The 26,910-nt window shown below is 43.9% G+C and overlaps 1 protein-coding gene across 1 annotated transcript in view; it reads left to right on the top strand.

Moving 5' to 3' along the window:
- The first annotated feature begins 489 nt into the window (after positions 1 to 489).
- Positions 490 to 26,910, top strand: part of LOC104160687 (latrophilin-3-like) — a 53,154-nt gene continuing 26,733 nt past the window's right edge. The window contains exons 1-5 of the mRNA XM_009698879.1: positions 490 to 590; positions 870 to 1,324; positions 3,526 to 3,629; positions 11,078 to 11,263; positions 15,063 to 15,101. Coding sequence (XP_009697181.1) covers positions 490 to 590; positions 870 to 1,324; positions 3,526 to 3,629; positions 11,078 to 11,263; positions 15,063 to 15,101 — 885 coding nt within the window. The remainder of the gene's footprint in view (positions 591 to 869; positions 1,325 to 3,525; positions 3,630 to 11,077; positions 11,264 to 15,062; positions 15,102 to 26,910) is intronic.

The raw sequence follows: 26,910 nt of genomic DNA, 5'->3' as shown, positions 1-26,910 counted from the left end.
AGTAAAAATGTTATGTTGAGAGAGGCAGGAGGGTGCTTATCTCAGGGAGAGGCAAAGGAGATGGGAGAAGCAGGCATTTTCACAAGCTCTACGTATCACAGCGTGGCAGGGGCGATGGAGGAGCAATTGGAGGCAGCCTGCCTCAGTTTCCCCACCTGAGATTTCAGGTCAAGCTGTAAAGAAAACCACGTGAAGCTCCAGTCTGTGCAAGCACTTTAGTCTAAATAGGAGGCAAAACAAGGTAATTATAAGGTGGGCATCCCTCGATATTCACCGCACGCAGTACTCAGCGCAGCTACTGCGGGATGTAGGGTGGGTTAATGCATTTCTAAAGCAGGTTTCCCACCTCTTGCTGCTCGACCGCTTATCGCAGGTTTTAAATGAAATAGCCTATTGAGCATTAAACTCTCACGGATTTGACTGGGCTGACGTGCACCTTTGCATCTGCCGCAGGGCCTGCAGCTCGAGGGGCCAAGCGTTGCTGTCGGGATGAAGCAGCAAGGCATGAACCTGAGCGAAAATGAACGACTTGCTCCGGAGAACAGCCTTGCGTTCATCCCTCTGTGCACGGCTGTTTTGGGGATGGATTTGTAATGTGTGGTGTGGGGTTTTTTATTATTACACCGTGGAAAATGTTTTTCTGTCCAAACCAGCTGGGTCTTCAGCAACACTAAAAAATTAAAAGCACTTCTGTGCTAGGTGTTCCCTAAAAGATGGAAAATAAGATTTTTACATTAAAATGCCAGGAAGAAAAATGGTGAGGGCATAAAGTGCTGCTCTATTTTCATCAGATGCTAGTGCTTTTGGAAAATCGGTTGTGCTCCAGCGGTCATTACCCGCCTGTGTGCTTCTCTTGCTGTGTGCTCCAGCTTCTCTCGGAAAGGTGACTATGCAGCCAGCCTTGCATTAGCTGTAGCTCCAAATACACCCCACAGGCCACCGCAGCGGGCAGAGGGGACTCCTCGGGACCTAGTCCCTTTTTCCTTCCTCTATTTAATCGGCTCTACCTTTGTTTCAGGAGTATCGACATCGGGGGCTCTGGGCCCGGGGAGCACCACCGCCAGCACCACCGCACGGATGGCCACCAGCAGCACCGGCCGCCCCACCACCACCTCGGCCTCGGGCAGAAGGAACAGGAGCACCAGCACACCATCACCCATGGCCGACGTCCCCGATGAAATGACCACGCACCTCCCAGCCTCCTCCTCCCAGCTACCACCAGCTGGTGCAGAGAGCTGCGACCCCATGGAAGCCCGTGATATTATGTGGTCTCGGACTCGGCAGGGCCAAGTGGCGAAACAACCATGTCCCATGGGCTCCATAGGTGAGTCAAGGAGCAGGAGGACAGGGTGAGCCGTCTCCATTTGCCCGTGGGACGTTGTGAGTGTGCAACCAGGTTGCCCACAGACCCGTGGCACGCGTGCTTTCATCCGTGGAGCACACTGATACCTTCTGTCAAGTCTGCATTGCCTTGGTGAGGTGCGGCAGGCAGTTGGCCGGGGCCGAAGCCTCAATATGGTGAGCACGTTGTGCAGGATCTTTGGCATCGCAAGCTCTGGCCGAAGGAGGGTACAAGCTAACACCCTCGTGGGATTGAGCTTGATGTGCTGTAAGAGCCTCTGCCTCCAGAAGTTACATACGATGCGCCTGTTATCCCTGGTTTTGCCTGTATTTGTAGGCCCTGAGCTCATTGACTGATGTGTTGATGGCCAATGCTTTGCTTGTTTAGCAGGACACACACACTCACACACACACACAGAGGACATTTTGAAGCTCTGTGCTGCACCGTTTGCATTTCAAAGGCCGTGGCCGGCATTTCAGAGCACAGGTATTCCCAGATCGCACTCCTGAACCAGCGCGAGTGATTTTTCAAACTGCAGCCAAGCATCCAGTGCTATCAGCAGAGAAAGCAGGGGGGAAGACAAAGCCAAACCTTTCAAAATAGTTTATTGCTTATTGGATTTTACGCCTTTTCTTCTATTCTCCCCCCCAATTGTTTTCTTCCAAAAGGTTGCTTTTGAAGATTTTCTGTCCAAATTAAAACACAATTGAATGAAGAATAGTTTTTGGCGTGTGGTTCGGTTTGTTCTGTTCTAACAAAAGCAGTTTTCTAAAAGTATTTATTTTTCAAGCTGGTTTTAATGTCCAGCCCCGAGAACCCACTTGCCAAGAAGAAATCAGAAGGTGGAGGAAATTGCCTGAAAATAAAGGCTGGAGGGATCTGGCTTGCAGAGGAGACTCTCTGTTAATTCTCTGTTCCATTGCCCTGGAGAGCCATTCACACCTGTGTATACGAGTACTGACTCTCTCTTGAATTTGGTGAGGTCATATTGATAAAATACATGTTCAAGTATGAGGGGCATGGAAAGAAGTCAGTGGTGAGAATTAGGTAAAGAACATTTTTGCTGTCTTTCCCAGCCCCACTTGGTAAAATTAATGCAAAAAGTATCATGTGGTTCCCAGAGAGGGGAAAGGATAGTCTGAACTGAAGCTGTGAAAAGGAAAGAAAAGATAAAAAAGGAAAACGAAGGCTAGATGCAGGGAGCCCTTTTCTAAGCACAAGAGCTAAGGACTGGATGAAAATAGCTATGGAAAAAAAAAAAATAACCCAACTTGTTGATAGGAGATGGCAATAAGCCTTTCCCATCTCTAATTTCAGTGATTCATACGACTTGTTAAAAGCTGTGGTATATTAGCAGTGGGCCTCTTCCAACTCCCTTTGAAGGCGTGAGCAAACTCTCACTGGTTTTAATCGACGCTACCAACCAGACCTAGCCTGTAATTCACTCCTCTGCTGAAAAGTTCATCTCTGCAGGGCAGAGCACTTCATAGGATGCAGAGTCTTTATTCTACGTGTACCAGCTTTCGTGCTTTTTAACTGCACCATTTCAGATGCATTTCTCTTTGTCTGGAAGGGCCTGAGGCACTTTGCTGTCTTTTGCAGCAGGGATCTGGGCAGCCCGTGCCAGACAAAACTCTCCTCTAAAGTCCCTCTCGATGGTTAGGGGGGGACAGCAAAGCCCAGCGTTACATTTTGGCGTTGGTAACGTTTAAACTTTTGTGTGTTTCCATCCAAATGGTTTCATGATGATTCAGAGCAGTAAAATCTTTGTAAAGCAGCAAGGAAGTCAAGGCACAGGGTTTGATCCTAGGGTGCCGGCGATGGGGCAGAGCACTCGAGGTGCTGGCTCAGCGTTTGAGATCCAGCTTTGATTTCTTAGTCCCTGGTAACTTTCCTGCCTGGCCTAGGGTAAAGCTTTCTGTCTGTCGTCTCCATTTGGCAAAATGGAGATAATATCCCTCCACTACCTCACCAGTCTTTTATGTCTTAGGGCCCTTAAGCACTAAGATGGTGGGAGACTGGGACACAGAGATGATCGGAAGTGTCCTACTAAGGTCCTGAGCACTAATAAACTCCCAGGCTTTGCATGAGGCGTCCATCATTGTGCAATGAAGCCTGTGACATGAAGTCCTGGGGCCAAAATGCAGCCGATAACACTGAACACAGCGACTTTCCTCTTCCAGGTGTTGCAACTTTCCGATGTCTTGCGCCAGACGGGATCTGGGAGCCCCAAGGACCTGATCTCAGCAACTGCTCTTCTCCCTGGATCAACCACATCACTCAGAAGGTAAAATCCTTTCCCGCATGTTGACCACACCGAGTCTACGGACTGACCTTCCTGAGCTCCCTGGTTGTTTTCACACCAAGGAATCCAAAGTGACCAACAGTTTGCGCATAAAGCATGAGCCATGCGTAGTAGCCAGGACTTGCAAGGAGAAAGCAAAACTGTAAAAATCTGACGGAAATTAAGGCAAAGAGGGTGAGGGAAAGGCAAAGGAGAGGGACTGGAGAGTGGAATTAAACTAGAGAGAATGACGGTTCTTGTTTGTGGCAAGGAAAGGAGGAAGAGGGAGGAGGAGGTGGGTGGACATATGGAAAATACCAACCTATTGCAAAAGGAAACTTTCTGTTTCATGCCTCCCCAAGGATTTTCTCATGCTACACAAGCACAGGATAAACCCTGCAGTTGAGAAACCTTTACCAAAGGAAGACAGGCTCAATATGAACTGTTTGCATTGCACTTCTGACTTTCTGTTTTTAAGTTTTGCCCAAGTTATGAAAGAACTGAAGGAATAGAAAACAATGCCACGGTAATGTGTATCTTTTGACTCTTTAAGTCCCTTGATGAATGTTTTGTAGCACTTCATCATTTATCAGTGTTAAAAGTGCGTTAACATGTGACAATAGAAGTTCAAGACAAGCAGAGCTTATTTGGTAGCAATATGTTGAACGTTTTTGTTATTAATGCACAGTGGTACTTTCAGCTGCTTTCATTACAAACAGAGACCAGATGTGTGTTTATGCCGCAGAGTCTGTGGGCTGAATCCTTATTACGGCAATTCGTAGCAGTTTATTCACTCCTTTAGCCAGAGCAAACAAGTCCCAGCATTGCGGGCTAGTTGTGCTGCTGCCTGGTAGCAACACTGCAGTCCTGGAGAAGCAGTGCTCGCTGGTGAATGGGATGGGCTGACCCTACAGACAAGGCTCTTTGGCTTTCTCTTCCTTCTTCCTCATCCTAACTGAGGCTCAGCAACCTGCGAATCACTAGCACATCCATCCCTGATCATCCCTATCTCATTTCAGCTGTATTTATCCCCGTCTTTCCCCAAAGATGAGGGAAAGCATCAATTAATGTGGAGCTGCTTGACAGGGTACAACCACTACAAAGCCCGTGGGTCTTCTGTCCCACGCGGGAGGGTGGGCAGCTCTCTGGCCGTACGCTCAGCTAGCTGATTAATAAAAACTGCCTTTGCCAGCATTAGCAGCTGTGCAACTCTTGGTTTATGACCCACGTACTTATCCTGGAGGGGTTAATATTACTTATTCTAGCCATAATTCACCTAGGCAGCTGGGAGACCTCTTGCTGCTCGGTGAAGATGGCTAGACCATCAGCCATTAGCAGAGGGAAATAATAGCCTGCACTGATGAAATCTCCATCAAGGTTAGGCTTATTTTATTTGAAACCCCAGCTATCATTTGCGTAACAAATGAGCCTGATTTAATTTGTTACGTGCTTTCAAACAGGGTAAAATTGAAGAGCCAGGTTTTCAGAAATGCACAGCAGGTTACAATTGGGACAGGATTTATTTGTTTTTATTGTTTTTATTTTCCTGGAGGAATCTAGTTATGTTCAGCTTTGGGAACCTTCCACCAGTTGATGGCAAGACTAGGGGGATCTGCTGAGTGACTCTGGGTCTAAGCTTTTGATGCCTGAGTAGGAATCCACTGGGATCTTGGGATACGTGGCCCAACCTCTACGGAGAGCTGCTACTAAACATCAGGACTTTCCAGGAGTGATTTTTGAGGGGAAAGCCCTGTCAGGCTTGCTTAGGGACTGATGCTGATTCAGTAGGATCCCCACAGCAAACACAGTTTTAAATTACCTATTAAATAACCGATAGCCACTTGATTTCTCTCCCCAAGCAAGAGGCTTGGAAATCATCATGACACTTAGACATCAAGACTGATTTATCCATAAATCAGGCACTGGTTTCTCACATCCCTGCCGTGGAGGGGCACACTTCCCTTCCCCAAGCTTACAGATTTGCTCCAGCACCTCTCTAAAGCTGAAAAAGGAGCCTTCCTCCTCTAAGCCAAGGGCAGCTAGAGGAAGCAGTATCCAGCCATGCCACGAGGACAGGGGATGGTCGCACCTGGCAGCTCAGCTCTCCTGCATCCCCAGCACTCGGGTTCTCCTTGGCCACCCATCCCACAGCATCCGCAGCTGCAGCACAACTTACAAAATGGGTAGAAAAGCTTCTTTGACAGCCAGGGTTCCTACCTGCTCAGCGTGTCTTTGTTCCTAATCTGCTTTGTCTCCCAAAAATCCCCTCTCCTGTCACCTGCTGGGTCGGAGCTGCTCAGGAAGCAGGGTGATGGGTTGCCTGGAGGGATTTCAGCCAAGCCAGAGAGGATGGTAGGGAAATACTGTGCTTGCTTTCATGTCTCTGTAGTGAAGTAAGGATTATTACTCACAGCTTTTCTTTCTCCTGCTGTGCTCAGACCGTACATTGGGTGTTTGCCTGCTTGCATCATGGTATGAGGTTTTACAACCCTCTGTTAGCTTCCATTAGAGTTATTGTGCTTGATGGAAGATCAGAACAAATGTCCGCTTCAGCAATTCATTGGCCTCCTGACATTTACTTTAACTTTATTGTTGGTGCCTACTATGCCCTCGTAACATAGCAGGAGAATAAACCTGCCAGTGCGATTGAATTATGCACTGGTACCTGGGTTATTTCTAGAGTCAAGCAGTAAAAGGAAGCAAAAAGGTCAGCTTTGGATACATTGCATCGTCCTGATCATGAGGTCATACATTCAGTCTCAGCCTGTTTGTTTTACCTCTTACTTTCATCAGTACTGTCCTTGGCACAGTGTGTGACTTGCCTGAAAATATCGTTTCCTCGCGGCGGCTTTTGGTTGTGGTTGCTTACTGGGAGGAGAGGCATCACTATGCTCGGCTTCAGGCCTCTGGAAGACAACAGAGTAGAAAGCGTTGTGTCCTTCATGAATGCATGAAAAGCCTCAAACTGTAAATCTAAAGCACATGCCACCCATGTTCATATTGTCCTCCTGAACAGCCTAGATGATATAGTCCCAAAGAGCAGATAAACCTCAGGGTTCAAAGTGCCTTCATCAGGTCTTGTAGATCTGCTTGGGTTTGTCTGGCAGAGGGAGTGGGCTTTTGTGGAGGACACCAGGACATCGTTGTGTCCAGGCCTGAGGGGGAACTTGCAGTCCTGATGACACCACGATGAAAACCTCCATCCTCGTTGCTTTTGACAGTCAGTTCTCAGAGCGCCGTGGAGCAGGAGCTACAGTTGGTGGACATTAAATGTGGTTTAAGTTGTTTGAATACCATAGTTTCAGTTTTTCAGTGTTCTCCAGCTTTGCTGTACTGTATGGAGAGCAGCGAACCAACTCTCTGTTGGATAACCAGTGTTTATAACTAGTTAGTTATATCCTTAGGCATCATCTGATAAAAGAAAAAAGCAAAGTTGACTGGAATGGGATGTTCATCCTCCAAAAAACCCATAGATATGCTCTGACTTTTTCCTATGAATGCACACATGTATAACGAAACCTCTGCCAGGGACAGAAAATGGCCATGAAGGCTTTGCAGTGTCAGAAGTTAGCCCACAGCCCCTTTTCAGCCTTGCTACCTGACTGCTGGCAACTGATGGTGCCTGATGAAACCTGTCAGATGTTTGTCCCTCCAGAAAACAGCATCACCTCCATGGCCTTCCCAGCTGTCCGGTCCATCTGTATGTCACTGGTTTTAAAAATCTTGGTTCAGTCTTTCGTACCATCTTTTTCTTTTTTATATCAGCCAGCCTCAGGCTGCAGGAAAATATTTTTGCCCTTGTGACGCTGATGTTTCAGCACATTCGCTCTTTTCCCAGCATCTTTCTTATTTCTTCTGAATTTTCTTCCCTAAACACTTCTTTTCTGCAGTTTCTCTCTTTTTTTATCCTACTATCCTTTTCTGCAGTGGGTTCCCCCTGAGAAAGATAGGGCTGAAACAGCGAGCAATGCTGCAGGAGGGTCCTTGTTAATCTTTCCCAACAAAGATCCCTGCTTTTGTTCCTTGGTATATGTGAACCAGGCAGGAATATGTACCCTCTCCAACAACTCTTATTTCATAGCCTTTTCAGTCATAAGACGATGCAAGATAATGGTACAAACTTGGAAAATATGAGCAAAGCGTTGCTCAGCGTGACTGCAGGTATACCAATGCTCATTTGTAAATCTTGGCCTGAATGCTGCCAGTGTGCTCAAATGGAAGAGGGGAACAATTTTTTTGACAGAACTAGAAAACTCTGTTGTGTATGTTGGCATTTTTGGCAGGAAACATTTTTTTCTCTTCTTCAAATTAGCATTCCAAGAGTAGATTTAATCAATTTGTAAAAGGCAAAAAAAATCACCCAAAACAACCAGAAACCTAATTTGGTTTGAACAGAATGTTTTCTTTTGTTCCGGAATACTTTTTGGGTTTTAAATTCAATTTTTTCATGATCAAGATAGAAAAAAAAAAATTAGTCTCAAATCAGAGAGAGACATATTATCTTTGATTCTCTTTATTCTTGAACCTCCCAGTAGAAAGCTCAGTTACTTGCACATTTTTTCCCTTCTTCTTGCTGGTCTCTTAATGGCAGCCTGACCCTCGAAGAACCTCTCAAGGATTGTTCCTGTCTTCCTATGTGACTATGTCAGTGCTTGGGTTAAAGAGTATTACATGTTTTGGAAGAAATGCCTCATGAAGAACTCATCTTTTATGCAGCAATAAAGAAGAGGAAGATATGGAGAGGTGCTTTGTAGAAGGGAAGTAAGTTAGTAATGCATCCTCTTGGGCAGCAGTGAGTTTTGCTGAGCATTACATAGAATTAACAAAAAAGGAGCTCAGTCCTGTTGTTAGAAGAGACCAGACATCTATCTTAGGCCTGGAATATTCAGCCAGCATTTGAGACTGATAAGAGAAGTTGGGTTTGAGGGGACTGCATAGAAGACACTTCAAATTCAATGGAAAACGCTCAAAAGAATGGGGGAAATTCGCATTAACATATCATGCAGCCATCATTTTGGATAGCCCTTGCATTACGCATCCAGGCAAGATGGAAGGAGTGTCTCAGCACTGTTGTGGTGACTTACAGCTGCATTTTTGGGGTGACAGTGAATAGGTTCGGAAATGAGTGTCAGTGCTAGGAAGTAGTTTCATCACTTGTCAGCCAGACCCGTTGTCCCAAGGGAATGGCATATCTCTGTGCTTTCAGGAAACCTGGGTGCATGAAATGAGTTTGAGTAAATTCTTCTGTGTCCCAGGAGTTCACAGATTTTGAACTTTAATGTGCCTTTTTGCAGGCATTTTCCATTGTTGTCTATTTTGGGGTGGTTTTTTGGTCACGCTAGAATTACTCAGATTTGCAGATTTTAGGATCAGTCCAAGATAAAGAGAAAAGGGTTTATTAGTGACCAGCCCGCACCAGTTTTGCAGACCAATGAGGACAACGGCAGCCTTCAGTTGAATGCAACAAGAGCCTTACTACAGGGAAAGAAAACTCTTGGGTTTGCTTTTGTAGCAGCTGAGCAATTTGCTCTGAGCATGCCAGTTTGCATCGATGCATGGTCCGAGAGCAAATGTACTCATCAAATATTGGGTGGCAGGTTTGGGTTTTTTTCTAATGTCCCTGTAAAAAGTATTTGGATTCCTGCCGTTTTCTGCCAGGCTTACAGAAACACCATGTGTCATGATACATGCTAAGCTCCAGCAATGAACTGCGGGAAAATGTTGAAATTGATTTCTTTATGTAAAAGGATTTGATGTAGTCATTCTTTAAAGTTCTGGGTGTGAACAGAAGAGGTCAAAATGCAGCCTCTATGCTGATGCATGGCTTTCTTCAGCTGCTTAGGGGAGCAGGCAGCTGTAAGAATAGGATCTGGTTTCTATGGCATTCGCCTTGTGTGTAACAAGGAAGAAATAATTCAATTTTTGAGTATATGTTATCATTGCTCTAATGGGAAGAACAACACATTAGCTCCTTTATTTATCTTATCTATATCATCGTATGCTTTAATTCTCTGAAGATGAGCATATGAACATCTTCAGTTAGATTTCATTAAATCAGATGGGCTGTTGCTGTCAAATTGATGGAAGTAAGTTATTCATTTATAACTCAGCTAATTGATTTACAGAGAGGTAGAAGCTCAGCCTGCAATCCTTCCCTAGAATCTTGCTTTTATAATAAGCACCAGAAACTGAGGGAACAAGAGAAACATCTGATTTCTAACTGTTGGAAGATAAGACAATTGGAAATTTCATATGAAGAACCCACCAGAGTTGGTCATTGAGCCTGCTAAAGAAGTGGGAGCTTCATTTAAATGTCATCCTCTGTAATTTCTCCTTATCCCTGGCATATTTCCCATAGATACACGTTCCAGATCACAGTGTGGTGTATAACAAAAAAAGGCCAGCAACCTGCAATAGTATTTTTGTAGTGGGCTGCTCGTAGAAAGGAGCCGGGACCAGCTGCCCTGTCCCCAATCCCCATGGCACAGAAGAGGAAAGGGGCACCAGACAGAGGGAGCAAAACAGAGCAAGAATTTTTTTAGTTTCCCGAATAATTACACAGTGAATTTCACCGCAGGTGATTCGTGAGTTTTATGACTCAACTAGACAATAAAAGTCTTTTAATAGAAGATTCAGCCAAACAGCCTACTTGGTTTTCCCTTCCAGCGGGTGTCTGCTTGAAGCCTTAAGCCTTTTGCTCCTGAGTTAATATGCTTTTATGTGCCGAGAATCACTAGCCTCATTACAGATGTAGTGGCTAGTGTAGTAAGGAGCATGTCTCCTGTGTGCAAATGTTAAATGGTAAATTAGCACCTGATTATTAAATCCGCACGACGGGAATTGTGAACTTTTTTCTCTTGTTCATTGGGGTTATGTCACCTATTTTAGTTCTTTTTACAAGGAACTTTTTTGCACAGAACTTGTGACAGAAATCATCTCTTCGCTATCAAATAATCTGCTGGAATCAGAAACTGCTCTTTCTTGACAGGAGAGACTATTTACATGGTTTGGTTTTTTCCGAGCGGCATAGATAAGGCAATGGGACAAGCTACCTGAAGCCCTCCCTAGCATGAGCATCCCATGGAAAGCAATGCCATCTTTGGTTGCATCTCCTGCAATGCAAAGATGCAGCTGCCCCTCAATTCCAGCAGTGCCCTGTGAGAAGATCAGAAATTGTTGTGTTGAACCCAAGATGATGACCATAGCTGGAAAAACCAGTTGTGTTTAAACCATGCTCAAACACTGTACATGGTCAAACTGTGAAGACCCTTGCTGTACGTTCCTTCTCAGGAACTTCTTCTCTTCCTCTCTTCTTTTCTTCTCCTCTTCTTCTCTCCTCATCTTCTTCTTCTTCTTGCAGGGAGTTGACTTGCTTAACGCTGTGGGGCTGGAAGGGACTGGAGTAACATCATACTAACAGCCAGTTACTAACTCTGCTTTCTCAATTGCAGATGAAGTCAGGGGAGATGGCTGCTAACATTGCCCGGGAGCTTGCGGAGCACACAAAAAACCACTTGTACGCTGGTGACATCGCGTACTCCGTGTCCGCCATGGTCCAGCTGGTGAACTTGCTTGATGTGCAGCTCCGAAACCTGACTCCGGGTGGGAAGGACAGTGCTGCACGCAGCTTAAATAAGGTAAAAACAAAGGGGCTTGGAAAGGGACAAGGGGCTGAAGAAGGGTTTGTCTTTCCCTGGAGAGCTATTATAAATGTCTTTCTGAACGACTGCCATTTTAGGGCAGTGATTCTTTCATAGTAGACAAGAGTACCTGGCGGTTTTTCGTTTACAGTGTATTTTATTCTAGAAACGAAACAGTTGTAAATGCCAAGTGTACTATTGGTGCTGGGAAATGTATACCCTTAGATGCGTAGATATATGAACTCCAGGTACTTCACTGTGGTCTCAGCTCTCATAGCTCAGTATGAGAATAACTCAAGTGATGCCATGGCGATTATTTTGGGCGTGTGCCAGCGTGAATGAGACCAGAATTTTCTCCAACCTTTCCAGTACTGAATCTGTCTATGAAATACCATGTAATATGATCCAGAAAATCTGAATATTTAAAGCCCCAAGAGGCAGAGAGAGTCTGGATTTTGATTTTTTTCTGTCTTGTAACATTACAAGATGCTGGTGTGAAGGTCAAGTGAACACTTTTATGCATGAATATAAACAAATAAAAGCAGACAGAAACATTTATTTACACTGGAGGTACATTTACCAAAGGCACATAAGTTACCATCATATTTACACTTAAGGTCTTCAGGATGGTTTAGTATTACAGGGCCTTTTTAGTGATGACCCATGACTTAGCCCAGAAGCACTTTACTGCACGATGGTGGTGTGGTTTCTGTGCCCCTGTTTGAGAAGAATTATTAGTCCTTTTGTCATTTCCAGAATTAAGTGGAATTGCTACATACTAAAAGTGCTAGAAATTGCCAGTCATGGGAGAAAATACGGGCTGTGGAGTCTGTAAAAATACATTGAAAGTTGAGGGTTTCCTTGCTCCAAAGCCCTCTTCATCACTGAATCGCGTGTAAACACATGGGATAGGATTTATATAGGATTCAGACAGTGAATTGTGCGGGCCTGGTCATCAGAGCAAAGAGTAACCGAACCCTGTGGCTATGAGCACATGGTTATATTGGCCACCCAGTTAAAATAAGACACAGAATTTTGTTCCCAGCTGTGTAGCTGGCTCTGACAGCCCTGGCATCCATGTGAGTGAGAACAGAACTTGGTCCCAAGGTTATATGGGGAGTAAATGATCCCAGCTAAGCCTGAAATTTCTTGTGTGTCTTCTGAGGAGAAATACTTTTCAGAGAATTAATGTCTTTTTCTCTTGTAAGTTATTATTGTAGACTTACGCTGTTTTAAATGCAAAAGGCTTCTGGATTGTTTAAGATTACAGCCGCATGGGAATCGAAGTCCTGCATCTCATGTGCTTTGCATGTGCTGTGAATTGGGTTATCCTGATGCTTTTAATTAGTGCTGCTTCCAGCTATTTTATAACAATGTAGGTAATAGTTGTATTAACTGTTGCATCAGCATAACATTATTTGTTATAATCATACCATGGTTCTTTGTTTGAAATGATGGTGATGTCTGACAATATCAGGTAAAACCAGCAATTAATGTCACCTACTAACGGGTTTCATGGTTGTAGTCTGCTCGCTCTTCTGAATATGCCCTAGTCACACCCAACATTTTGTCACTCCAGCTTTGCAAGCACATATTTTTCATCTTTTTATATCCCACCTTCCGATGTTTGTTTCAATTTCATGAAATGGGGTTGTATCAGGGGAGGGGGGCAGGTACGAGTTACTGAGGGGAGGGAAAGACTGAGCAAGGCAGAGCTCCTCGGCTCGGCTGTTGCTCCTGGGGTCCCCTTTGCAGGTTTTCCCCCCCGCCATCGACTTTGCACAAGCAGCTCATACAAATCAATTGCACTCCGCATTAAAATTCTGGACCACGTGGAGTCCTGCAAAACAGCGATGCGAGTCAGTGATCCAAATGACAGGCTCGGTAATTTACTTGCTCTCATTCCCCACTTAATTCTTTAGAAGAGCAACTGCTCTGTGTTCATTTAAGAATGCATGAATTCAACTTGGAAGTAGTATTGGGCAAACAAAAGGCAGCGGAGTTACTGCTCCATTTTCCCCTTCGCTGATCAAGAGTATTTCCAAAAAAAAAAAAAGGGAAAAAAAGTCATTTGCAAAGAGTTTTGTTTAGTGCTGTTTTGTCAGAACGAAGAAATAAAGTAAGCACTAGCCATTAAATATTCTTTTAATCATTAAAGGAAATGTGCTGGGGATCTGAAAGTAATCACCTGTGCTGTTTTGTACTGGGGTTTGGTTTTTTTTACAAGCTGATGTACAATGAATTGAAATAAACTGGCATAATCAGAATTTTTAAAAGCCATCATCTTTCAGGAGCCACTTTCCTGTCACTAAAAGCTTTATGCTTTCCACTGGATCAGGCTTAATTAAGGTAATAATTGTTCCGTTGCAGACTGGCAAGACCCCCGAGTGGATAGCTCTGTAATTTTCAGCAAGGCTTTCTTTGATCTCCATTTGTTTCTGTAAAGTCTTCGTACTGACCAGGTTCACCCAGAGGAAGATTTCTGCTGTTACAAATTGATGAATTAGAAAATGAAATTAGGCATTGCGTGATACCTGGGTGTATTTTGTTTATTTCAGAGCCTCAAAACTCTCGGGGACAAATTTGGCTCTCATCTGTACTAATGGGATTGCACTGCTGTGAGTTGAGAGCACAAGGTACCCCGAATCTCTATTGATGTGCAATTTCCCACCCAGGCATATCAGCAAAAACAAACCCAGTGAACCCAGTGGCTCTGAGCAGTTTGATTTTGCGAGGTTTAGTTGCATCGATGCAAAGCTCGGCGATCCTAGCTCACCGCTGCAGACTGCCTGCAAAGTCCCAGGGAGGTAAAGAAGTGCCTGCTTGAATTTTGGGACACGTTAAAGTGTAGTTATCAGACAAGAGGCGTGTAAGTGCATATCAAAGTACAGTCTTAAACGTGGCTCCTGTGGAAAAGATGGGATCCTTTGTGGAAAAGCTCTTCAGCATATAAAGCATTTAGGCCCTGGAATTACAAAGGGAAGCACGACTCGGTATGAGAGGACTGGAAAATGCATTCCTGGAGCAGCAGTTAAATCCAAAGGGGAGAGAATGGCCTCAACTGGAAATATTACATCCGATTCCTATTTCATTGTTACATCCTTTCAGTGGCCCTTGATGCTATCAGGAGCCCAGGGCAATGTGCAATGTGTTATCTGTCACACTGGACATGTGCCTGAGCTGGCTTTAAGCAAGCTCAGAGCAGTGAAGCTGGGGCACTGTAGGTCTTGCCTTGAGCCCGAGACCTGAGCAGATGTATCCGGATGGGTCCATATAAGTCCATCCTGGATCAGGATGCAATCCTGCGTGCATCTTACTCCCTGGAGTTGGTCCTGCTCATCCAAACCTTGGTTATAGCTCGCTGTGCCATCAGCGCTGTCTGACTGCAGAGCCCACGCTCCTCGTATGTAAATAACCCTCAGCCCCATCCCTTCCAGCCTTGTTTGATGTGGCAATATCATGTGTGAGCTCCAAGCTGCAAGGAAAACAGCATCTCTTGAGCATCTCTACTTGACTTCAGTGTCTCCTACCATCTAACAGCTGCTCTTGCAAAGTTGCCAGTCTGTGCTTTACTTCACTGAAAAAGGACTAACCCATATTTCTGGAGCCAGTCCTTCCAGCCTTCCACTGCTGCCTAACTCGCATGCTTCCTTTGGTTTGGTTCATTTTCAGGAGCTGTTAAAGAGAGAAATGAGATTTTGTTCATAGGCGTTTTCTTCAATTTTTTTTTCCCCTTGTTCTGTCACTAACTTGTTTTTTCTATTCCGTCTTTAATCTGCTGTCTTTATGGACTCAGCTTCAGAAAAGGGAGCGCTCTTGCAGGGCCTATGTCCAGGTATTTCTTGTGTTTTTAATACACGTGTCCAGTTGTTTGACTGAATGACTGTGAAGTGGGTCTTGTCTCTGTGAATAATCTGATTATTACTGTCTTTGTGGCAGCAAGTTCTAAGGTTAAGGTTACAGGATAAGAATTTCATTCTTCATCTCCCCCCACCTGCCCAGTTGCTCTCAGACGTGACAAAAAATTTGGGGCAAAATCTCTGAACCAGAAAGTGGGAAGAACCACAGGAGAGATCTGACAAGACTCATCCTGCCATCGGAATGAGCAGGACAGTATGGATGTGTGCAAGTAGGGAATGCCAAACTGCTCACGGAGGTGTCTCCAGACCAGCTGGGTTTCCCGTACGGCATGTCGCTCGTATAATTGCCACCTGCATTTCCTTAGTTTTCCTTCTTCCCCTCTTACACTTACAAATTTAGAAACAATTCGAAATGGCAACGCTCGGCATGAGGGAGGAGGTAGGATTGTAATGAAATGCAGAGTGTCCTCGCAGAGGGATGTAGAAAGGAGGAGAGTGCTGCAAACTAAATATAGGATTAGGAACATAACATCCTATAAAATTCACCCAGCTGCGGCCTGACTTTTGTAGGCTTACACTGTGTTTTATGTGAACAAAGTCAAGCCTCAGCATTTTGGAAAGACCTCCTTGTAGGCTTTTCAGGAGTGGGGCCTCAGGTTATGTTATTTATCCTGTCACCTTGCCTTATAGCATTTGCTCCAGTGACTTTTATATAAACCTGTTTGTATACTGTGGGTGAGTTAATGCGGCTTTAAGAAATGTGAATGTTTTACCTTCTAATTTCTGTCTTGTGCTTATGAACATTGATGTTGTACTTATGGGTGATTGATCATTATTTATATGTGTATATATAACATGCGGAGGTGTAAAAATGGACCCCACATTTCTGGAGAGGGCTGCCTGTACTTGAATTTTCCTGCAAAATTCAACTTCCTACAGTCAGTATTGACTTTATTTTGTGAGCACATCTTTCATTTAGTGTGTGGGATTAGATGGTTTAGATTTCTAGGGCATTAAAATAAGACGGTACCCCTCTGTGCTGGTAGGCTGTCTGGTCTTCCCTTTGGTTATGGTCATGAGAGAAAGGTCACCTCTTCTCTTCCATATACATTAGCGAGTAAAGATGAGTTATGGAATTACACATCCCTGGTCTGGAGTGGCTTCTCTCAAGAGCCAGAGAAAGTAACTAGCATTTGAAGGAATTTAGGAAAGTTTACGGTGCAACGCTCACTCCCAAGCTAGTTATCTTGTTGACTGGTACTACTGGAAACGTGGTGAGGCTGATTTGGCCATGGATCACACAGCCTTGTTGGGGACCTTGGGTGCTTACTGACCCGTAATTGTCCTTTCCACTAGCTGCATGGGCGTACTCTACAGAGTCGATGCATGCTCCTGGTCTTTTTGTCTTCTTTCAAACAGTAATGAATAGTGAGTTTAATATACTCTACAGAAAGCTTGGCATTGATAGCATAAAGCCTGAATTTTCTGCACAAACTTCAGCTTAGCCTTAATTTCAAGGACTTCTTCCCTTTCACTTGGAAAGGCTACTTGTGTGTTTAAACATTAATCATGCGCCTACCTCTTTAGTAGCCGAAAACTGATGAAAGCTCGTTGCCTGAGCTGTTTAGTATAAATATGGACAAAGCTGGTAAATATATTGGAGAGGACAGTCCTGTAATGGAGGGCTTGAAGAATGAATTAGATGACCTAATTGAAGCTTTCCAGCTCTGCTCTGTATTATATGGAGGTAAAGTAATGTATCTGGACATATATTCATACAGTATGTTTCCATTTGGAAAATCATGTAGCTAAAGTCATCAAAAAAATCTTGTGAGGGAGAGTTTGTCTGTAATAACAATTAAATGTGACTGCAGATATTCCTGTTACAGGCAACTTATCTGTTACCAGGCGGTGAAATGTCTGGGCTGGCTAAGGCAATTTAGCAGAGATTTTTCAACAAATCTTAAATGGTGAAATCCTGGACTTTGTGGAGTCAATGGGAGATGGGAAGTCACTGGGAAATATGCCACTGGTGGCAGAGAAATAGAGGTTTCAACCTTGCTGACATGATCTCCTTGTGCTGATCCCATTATTGTGAAGAGCGTGCATGGCAGAACTCATCTCACAGGGCTGGCAGTGTACCTTCAGTCCTGTGCTCCCTAGGCAAGGGAAAATGCAGTACAAAGTTTATGTAAGAGATGTTCACCAATTGTAAATACCAAGAGTACAATGAGAAAAGGTGGATTTTCAGGAGGAGGAGGGTGACTTGACAAGGTAATAAGAACCCCGGTAGTGATTCGGGTGTAAAGTCCTCCTGGACCCAAAATAAAATTATATAAATAAATATGTAAAGGGGATCTGGAAATTTTGTTAGTTATTAAAATATGAGACTAGGAATGTTGTATCAGATTATCATCTCATCTCTCTGGGTAAGTTTTTAATTAAAACAAATATTGATTTAATTTGTGCAGTCTCACAATATTTGTTGAGTTAAAAGCTCAGGGATTTTATTTACTGGAGATAGAGGTTACAAATGCTGCTCCTTTAGTTGCAAGTGCGGTACATGATCTTTTTTATTTCAAAAATCCAACAAGAACCAACTCGACAGGTGATGTAAGAAATATATATTAATATAATGAACGGGCAGTTTTGGGGAGATTTTTTGATCACAGTGATATTTAAGAAACTGCCACATGGGTTTTAATTTATGATACTAAGAGTCAGCTTAGGCTGGTAGATAGCCAAGATGGACGGAGTGAGTGGCCTCGGAAAGGTGCTCCATTAGCTAAGGAGAGCTTGGACCCAACGTGTGCCTTTTTGGAGAGCGGAGATTTTCATCTCTCATGTCCACCTTTCTGCAGTGCACTGTTCTTGCACTCTATTTTGGGAAGGGATGGAAGAGTCATCGTGTGGGAGAATGAGTCACAATGGGTGACGCATTTGATTAGCATAGCATCATTTGGTGACTGGGGTGTGATGTAAGCCAGGATGAGTTTTCTGTATTTTTTTCAGAATTCATATTTGTTCGTTTTTCAAAGGTGTTTCTCCTTAAACTGAAGCACTGGAGTTGTAGAAAACACAAAACCTTTGTCTTTTGGGGGCTCTGAAACTGGGTTTGGTGTCACAGATTTCTTCCATGCCCTTCAGCAAGTGGCATGTGCTCACTGTTTCTGGGCTCCTCAACTTAAAATGCTGGGGCTACAATTCCTCTGGCCTCTGGGAATGGAGATGGGATAGTAAAGAAAAAAAATAAATAGCCTGAGTACTCAGATATTGCAATAGGTGTAGCCATGTTAACATGGAAAACTTAAACATGGGGAAAAAAATTAGAGAATTTTGCTGTGAGATTTTGTAGCTGGAAACACAAACTTTAATAAAGGCTCATACCACATCCACGTGTGTAGAGTCTTTTTATCACATATGTGCACCTGATTGCAAAATCTGAACTCACCTTTTTGCTTCACTTGGCTTTGTGGGCTGAAGCTCTGGGGCATCACGAGGCCAATGAATTTCCCTGTGGTGCCAGCCAGCAGCCGCTTCCCATGTGAAATTGCATGCTGTGTTTGGGATGCAGATCTTGGAAGACAAAAACTTCACAGGGTTCCCATTCTTCTTGTTTTTTTTTTATTTTTTAAAGCCAGTCTCGTTGGCTTCAAAGCTGGAGGCTGATGAATACGATAGATAGCCTTTGTGGGAAGGGTGGAAGGAGGGAGCAGAGCATTGTTTTTGCAGCGTTTTCCTGGTCTAATGGTGTTTGCTGCTCTGGTTCCTGCCATCCTCCGAGCTGTCCTGTAAATCAGCCTGCCCTGTTCTGTAATTCTGGGCTTGTGTGTACGGCAAATAGCGAAGATTATGGAGACGCCATTCGCTCCGTGAAGATCACAAGAGCTTCTGGGTGCAGGTGTCACCGGAGCCACCGATGAGGCTGGTACTGGCAGGTTCCAGGTAGTAGACACTGATGGGTGGTTGCACTCAGAGTTGTCCTTCTGGTTCTTCTGGAAGTTTTCTGAACGCTTCATGCTTGTAAGGTGGGCTGCTGAATTGCTGTACTAAGCAAAAAATGAAAGGCTTTCCTCAGAGGATTCAAGGCATTAAGTTTAGAGCTGAGTAGAAGAGACTTTTTCTTTTTTTTCTTTGCTAACCTAGTAGCTCTCAGCAGATAAAAGGTGCATCTGGGACTTAGCCAGTACTATTTAAAGTGGATTAATTCTGTTTGTCCCACTTCTCTCTTGCTTGCACGGCTGGTCCCAACTTCCATGAAGACTAAACGAAAGAAACTTGTAGCTCTGAGAGGGAGCGTAAATTGAATTATACTGCGTTTACTTGTGATCCTGTTGTGCTTGTGACAAGAAAGACTCTAACCTCCATTTATATAGAAAGAGGCAAATTAATGAGGATTTTCGAGTTCCTTGTTTGGTCACTTAATTGGCTCTATGACAAAGAGCTCTGCAGTGCGTGTCAAACAACTTTCAGAGTCCTCTAATGATTTGCGCATTGCTCTACTCCTGATGCTATTCTGCACAGCCTGTCAGGCGAGGTATCGTTGTTAAAGTGGCCGGAATAAATTGGCTAGCAGTGTGCATACAATGTCCTATATTAACTATAGCTACAGGGAGTACTTTTAGCAGCTTTTTCAAGAGATCGAGATGTTTGCCCATCAGAATCAAAGTGCCCCAAACTTTCATTTAATATAATTAAAAGGACATCTGAAAGAAGTATGACTCACAGCGGGGTTCTGCGGTTTGGTAGCCCTTTGTTAAAACTCTGTGAACGTAATATACTTCACAGCTTGAGAAACCTGCACTTGGTTTGTGTCAGCAAGAGCGAAACTGGAAATCCCCACCCTGCGTGTTTCTGCCGCGGTGAACCCGTTGTTAGGGGAGAGGAGGATCAAAGCAGCAGCCTTGGGTTTGTCACCGGACTCCGAAATTCTTCGCAGAAATATTAAAAAGGGAGGTTACCGCATATTCCTCTACCTACAACTGAGCTACACCTATGGTTATGTGCCCACATGTAACACAGCAAACCTGAGGGGGGGGGGGCGGAAATAATCGAGCATTTTCTGTGGTGCTGTGTGCTTATTCTCTGCTTTAGGCTGAGTCAATCCTGGAATCTAGTGGCGGTGGTAAAAAGTCTCAGCATAAATTGCCATGGAGGTCAGTGGGAGATGTCCCTTTGATTTGGACCGTTGGAGGAAAGGATGAGTCTCACGGACTCCCTAGAATTTCCCTTGAAGGCTATGGATATTCTGTCAAAGAAGCATTTCTTGTTTACAAGCTTTTTTCCTTTCTTGCTACACCTTTGCTCACTTTCCCAGTGCAATTACTCCAGCGATTGCTTCTATAGTCGCAAATCCTGAACAGTAGGACAGCAAATACAGATGATTCATAAATGCAGTTCTCAGCTTATTCTGCAGGGAAGATCTCATTAGATGAAATAGATCGTATGTTATTTCCTTCTTCCCAATCAAATCCCTTTATTTCAGTCCTACAAATGCCTTCTGACCTTAAAATATTCTTCCTCGTATACTAAGCAAAGCAAAACCATAACCTGTAATTTGTAACCTCGCTCTATTTCTCAGATCTCCTGTTTTTTTGTGTGCTCCCGTTAGGAGATTATTGGTAGTTCAAGGCCACGGTTGCAAACCTTGCATACCTAGTGCAAGACCATTAATTCCGTAGTTAAGCATTTTGTAGATGGCCCAATTTTAATAAAGGTCAGTGCCTTTCTTCTCACTGCAGCGAGTTCTCAGCGCCACTGAAATTCAGACCATTTCTGAGTCAATACCGTTCCTGTAGCCCCAGCATAAACATTTGCTGTAGACTTGAAAAGAGAAGGTTGAATGCTCCTTCTTGAGAGCCTTTGCTCTCAATCTGTGGAGCAATTTTGGAAATTCCTCTGTAAGGTCGGGGGAAAATCTCCTCTTGCCTTTGCCATGAGTAGTAGGTTTCGGCTCAGTTCACCAAAACTGATACCATTAGTTGCCAATCACCATCCTGGTACTAGAGGTAGGCTAGTGCTTTCTGGCTTAGTTTTGAAGGCAGAAGCGGAGATTAGCAGTAGATATTCTGATGATTGAATTATTTTTAAGCAGTCATTGTGGTTCAGCTAGTTTCAGTCTGAATATGTGTTTTTATGTTTTCTTGAATATTATAATTGTTTTGTGATGACCTTACGGCTTTGTAAAAATCCTTAGGCAGCAACTGGGCTTCCCTGTAAGAAATTGTCTCCAGTGTGCTTACTTATGCTTTGACCAGAGACAAATTTTAATTTGGAATTAAAACAATAAATGACAAAGCGAAAAACCATGCGAGGCTGAAGAGCCTTGTCAGACAGATTTGAAGGCACTTCTCAGCTAAGAAGTAGGATTTAATGCCAGCATTTAGCCAAAATGACATTTTTCTTGTTTAGGAAGCTGAAGAAATGACACAGGCATCTGTTTTGGACCTGAAGTCCCACAGAGCAGATGACTGTTCCAGTTTGATTGGTGGCCACTGTGTGCTGGGATCGGGGTGCTGTTCATTTGCCCCTCTATAAAGACACGTCATTTCTGAGCTTTCAATGCAGTGACCTCGCCACACGCGGTTCCTTGCATGCCCAGATCCATGCTTTTGTGCTAGTCCTCCCCTCCGAAGGGTCCATTGTGACTCCACCAGGTACATTCAGAGTTAACGGGAGTTTCTTTTGTACTGGTGCTTTTTCTGACCAGAGGCAAAAATCACACAGTTTCCAGCAGAACTTGTCATCAATGGCATTGATTGTGCCTTTAACTCAATTAGTTTGGAGGCTTGCAAATATTGATAGCTTGAGAAAAGGTTTTGTTTTAGCACTGGGTATTTCATATGAATACAGAGCAAAACCAGCAAGGAAGCAGGTAAGGATTTTTTAAAGTACCACCATTTTCCAGTAGGAAAAAGGAAAAAAGAACATAACATTGTGGTCATTGAACCATATCCACATTTCAGTGCATCTGCTCTCTGACGGGTTTTTCATTTTCCCTGTGCACTGTGGACCTGAAAGGGTTTTCCTGCTTTTTTTCTCTGCTGATTTGCCGTAAAACCTTAAGCTGCCATTAAAAAGCGGGCTAGTAATGGTTTTGCGTGCTTCGAATAAAGACGACGATGTACTTGTTTTGGAGCAGTAGCTGGAGACCTCGGACAGGCCCAGAACCTCAGACAGGACCAGAACCATAAGCACAGCCTGAGACTGTGTCTGTGTGATTGCACTCTACAGTCTTAGCGTTGCTGTTCTTAGAAAGGGTGAGCAAACCTTTTTGTGATGAGGCTGTGCCAGCAAACACCTTTGGTACAGGGGTAAGTGTTCCAAGCACTGCTTGTTTCATGCACCAGCCATGATTTTAATCTCCTGACGCAAAGCACAGCCTTGTCGCTGTAGCTCCTGCTATCCTAATTTTCAAAAGTGCATTGCACGAAATATTCCTGTGAGATCAAAGAAGACAAGTGTTAGCAGTATGAGACAGGGCTTTAAAAGTTATAAAATGCAGATATTTTGAATTAGAGATGTCATTGCAAAAGTGGTGCCTTAATGCTCTGTGCCACTGTGCTCATTCTCCCAAAGCTGCTATAGGAGGTAAGACCTTGATTTAGGTTCCATGCAAAATAATGTATGCGTCGTGTTCAGTCTTCTCTTAAGGGGGTGCTCCTTTGTAAGGAAGGACAAACTGCGTATTTGAAAGTTACTCAGCAGAAGGATTCAACCAATGTTGCCTGTAGAGCCTGCTGGTATTCGCTTGCCATGAAGCAGTATTTTCTCCAGCTGTAAGTTTGTTGGGGTTGTTTTTCCATCAGCTACTGGGTGAGAGGCCAAAAATGACCAATAAAGGCTTAGAGAGGTCCTGACGCTAGGAGAGCTGCTGGTTTTCTAAGGTTGGGGTTGGTGTACTTAAGCACCATAGCATAGTGCAGTCTGGTCCCAAGTTTGGTGATGAGATGAGTACATCTGACATCTGTTAGTGATTTCCAGTGTTGACTCCCAGTTAAAGACAGATTTTACATTACAGAATCTGCTTTTGTCAAAGAGCACTGCCTTGGATGTTGGTACGGTGAGAGATAAATAAATGGATGTGGTATCACTGGATACATACTCCCCTCCTAGGTTTTAATTGTGTGTCACATATAGCCAGATATTCTCACCAGATGTTTCTAGAGGGGGAGAAGATAAAAATAAATGAACAAGCAAAATTCAGTTTTACAGAATGAAGCAGCTGTCACAAAGGAAATCAATGGGATATGTGCGATTGGCCTTTTCGTAATGTATAATTACTGTAAGGCTCCTAATTAGTTGCCTTTTGACAATACATCTTTTAATACCAATTTGTAAGTGTCTGAGAAGGAAAGTTTACATTTTGTTTCTGTTTTGTAACCTCAGGACAGAATCAAGAAACCATGAGCATAGGCCCTTATTTGGGAAAAAAAAATCTCCCTCTGCAATTTATTAACATTTATTTACATTGAACGTACGCTCTGTGGTGCTATGTAGCCGCATAATGAAAGGGATCACCATCATGGGGTTTATCTTCTATACATGGCATGTTCTTGCTCTTCTCTTGATGTCCAGTTGTAGCCACTGCTGGAGATCTGAAAGGTCCACTGAGGTCTAACATTCTCTGAGCCCGGATGATTGCTCTTTACAGATTTGTATTTAGGGAGTTTGGCTTTGCGTGTATAGGTACACTGACATCACAGGCAGCAGACAACTACACCTATGTATCTCGGGATAGAAAAGCAGATGGGAAGTCTTCCTTCTTGGCTCCCTTCTGCCATGCCCTTCTTCCCTCGTTTGATCTTAGGCTACAAACAAGCGTGCTATGCCTTGTGAAAGCTTTCCCTTGATGTCATTTGAGTTACTTTTGTCCTTCTCCCTGGGCATGTGTGTGCTTGTGCTGTCTATTCCTTAAGCCCCAGCAGCCATGGCGTTGGTTTGGTGCCATGCTGTGGGTGATGTTGAGGTATGTTTGGGCTCCAAGTCCCACATTGTTATTTTGCATGAGGTTCACAAGGGTGCTTTGGAAATTGTTCACGCAGTTGAGCTGTATTTGGAAGAGTGATCAGGCAAGGGAAAAGAGGAAAACCACAGCAGAGGAAGCCCTTTAGCTTGGGAAGCAAGGGCAGGTTCTTCAGTGAGGTAGACATGCAGTATCCTTTAATAAATGTTGAGTTCTTCAGGGATAGGATTAATCTCATGTGACTTTGGGCACCTAAATGGGGATAATACTTGCTGTAGTTCTGTCTACTCGCAGTGAGGAGAGAAGCTAGAGAGCATTTGGACACCTGACTTGGCTGCATCTTAAATTCCTGAAGTGAGGTGTGACTAAACTAGATCAGAACTTTCCTAGCTCCCTTTGAAAGTCCCTGCCTTTATCAGGATCACCAGGGATCTCAGGTAAAACCTATCACGCTGTCAGCTCCCAAGCAGATGTATCTCATGACTTCTTCATTTCAAAGGTCCTTCATCAGGGCTAACCCTCCTACCGCAGGTCACCGCAAGGCTTTTCTGGGAGCTTGGCATTGCTGTTTCCTCTATGCTGGAGCTTCATCAGACCACAAAGTCATTGGAGCAGGTGCCAAACCCACCTAAACCATGACAGCTCAACTTAAATGCAAAGACACAGGCCGATCCTTGTCCCGTGTGGCTGCCTTCCCACAACTCCCGTTCCCCTGCCCAACTTTTCCCACTTGGCATCTTTGTCTCAAGAGACACTGTTGCTTTAACAGCTGTTTTGTTTCATTTAAACACCTACCTCAGCTCCTGTCCAAAATGCAAACATTTCATTAACACCTCATCTCCTTGGCTTCAGCCCGCAGCACTCAGCCGTAATGAAGTGCTGCACTCAGAAATATAATGCGGGGAACACTTGATTAATGCACTGAGACAGGTGAGGGGAACGACCCTCTGGGAAAAGCTAGGGACTAAATTCATCTCGGATGCAATGCCAGTGAAAACAGTCTACCAGCTTTGTTCAGAGACGTGCTAAGGACCTGACCCAAAGCCCTTGGAAATCTTTCTGGAGCTTTTGCATCAGCCCCCAGACCCAAAGTGATGTGAAGTGGCTGGGTTTGGGTTAAGTCGTTTCAAGAGGATGGGTGCTGACCAGCACCACGTCCGTTGGGTGGAGAGCACGCCCTGTGCGGAAAGCAGCACCTTAGGCCTAATTGGTGTTCTCTCTCAAACTTTGCATGCACACATGCACACACTTTTTAAAAAAAAAATTAAAAAAAAATACATTAGATATAATAGTTTTTCTGGGGAAAAAATCTTTGCAGCAGATGTTTCACCGTAACACAAATATTTCAGCATCTGTTTCATGTTTTCACAAATAGGTATTACCTTTCCATCCAGAGCCAGGAGCTGGATCCACTGCAAAGACTCTTTCCACTGTTCAGATATTGATAAAAGTATGCAGGATGTTGTTTTAGCAAAGATTTAAAGACACCATTAGTAGCTGAGCTAAATGTAAGGAAGGCAAATTGTAGTCTGCGTGATAACATTGGAAGGGGAGAAAAAATCCTCATTTTCTACTTTCTGTGCATAAAAGATCTTTGCAAGAAAACACCATGTTGTGTAGCACCCACACGGCAAAACAGTCAAGCCTTTTGGTCACTGGAAAAGAATGCTACCTCCTTTTTTCCTGTAAAGAGATAAGCTACCAAAGTAAACTACTGAATTTTATTAAAAGCTGAAGAGATCAGGCTTCCAGATTTTAAAACACTGAAGAAATCACACTTAAATGCTATGGATTTTTAGTATATCTTCTTGACTATTAAAGCCAACCAGCTTTTCATGTGCACATATTAAATGTGTTAAGATGATTTTTAGACTATTTAGGAAAATCAGTTTAATAATCAGTTTAAGAAATTGATTTGTGGTTAATAAGTTCCACTTAAGAGCAAATGAGAAAGAGAAAACCCTGGATTGTATAGACTCGACAGCAAAAACATTTTTGGAGTAGCAAGAAGATTTTCAGCCATTTTGGTTTGCTTCAGTGGTTGAAGCATGGGTTACTCCATACTTTGGGAAACCAAGCTGTGAGACTCAGGAGAAATGTTGTCTATTAATCAAGGGACCAGGGCAGTAGCTGCCAGGGAGGGGAAGATCTGTTTAAGGTACGGGAGAGGTTTGGCACAAGAGCAAAGGAGTTAATTGATCGTGAATAAATGTAGGTTGGAGAGTAGGAGCTTTGTACTGTCAGGGGAGCCCGATTCTGGCTCAGTCTTCCAAACACCAGGAACCGTGGTGGTATGAGACATCTTCCAACCTCAGGACATTTAGAATGAAGACACACATGGCAGTGTCTCAGTGAAATGTCTTTGCTGGGATTAAAGCACCAGCAGTGGCCAGTCTAGCTGTTTTGCTTCTCCTTGAACCTTGCTGTCATTGAAGTTTTTTTGAAGGTTGCCTGAATATAGCAATAAAATCAAATTCTGGTTTGATGTGAGTATATTCTCCCATTGCTCATTTGTATCTGACCATGACTGGTGAGTGAGTCAGGATGCCCCGCGCTCTTTGTGCCCTGCGTTGCCGTTGTAACACTCCTCTTGAGGGCTCTGGTGGAGAATGGGCCGTGCCCTATCTTCTTTTCACACGTCATGTTGTACAGGTGGGTTAGAAACACCGTCAGGAATCAATACTGAGGTATTGCCATGAAATGGAGCCCATGGGGCATCCTTTAGGCTTTGCAATTTGTTGAAATCCCACGGGACTGTCCTTGCCTTGCAGAGCAGAGGTGTGGGTTTGATGCCTATGCATTCAGCGTACAGAAAAATC

Source organism: Cariama cristata, unplaced genomic scaffold, assembly GCF_000690535.1.
Source record: "Cariama cristata isolate BGI_N322 unplaced genomic scaffold, ASM69053v1 scaffold40024, whole genome shotgun sequence".
Classification (NCBI taxonomy): Eukaryota; Metazoa; Chordata; class Aves; order Cariamiformes; family Cariamidae; genus Cariama; species Cariama cristata.
Note: the sequence above shows the minus strand (reverse complement) of the source record. Positions and strands in the feature narration are given on the sequence as shown.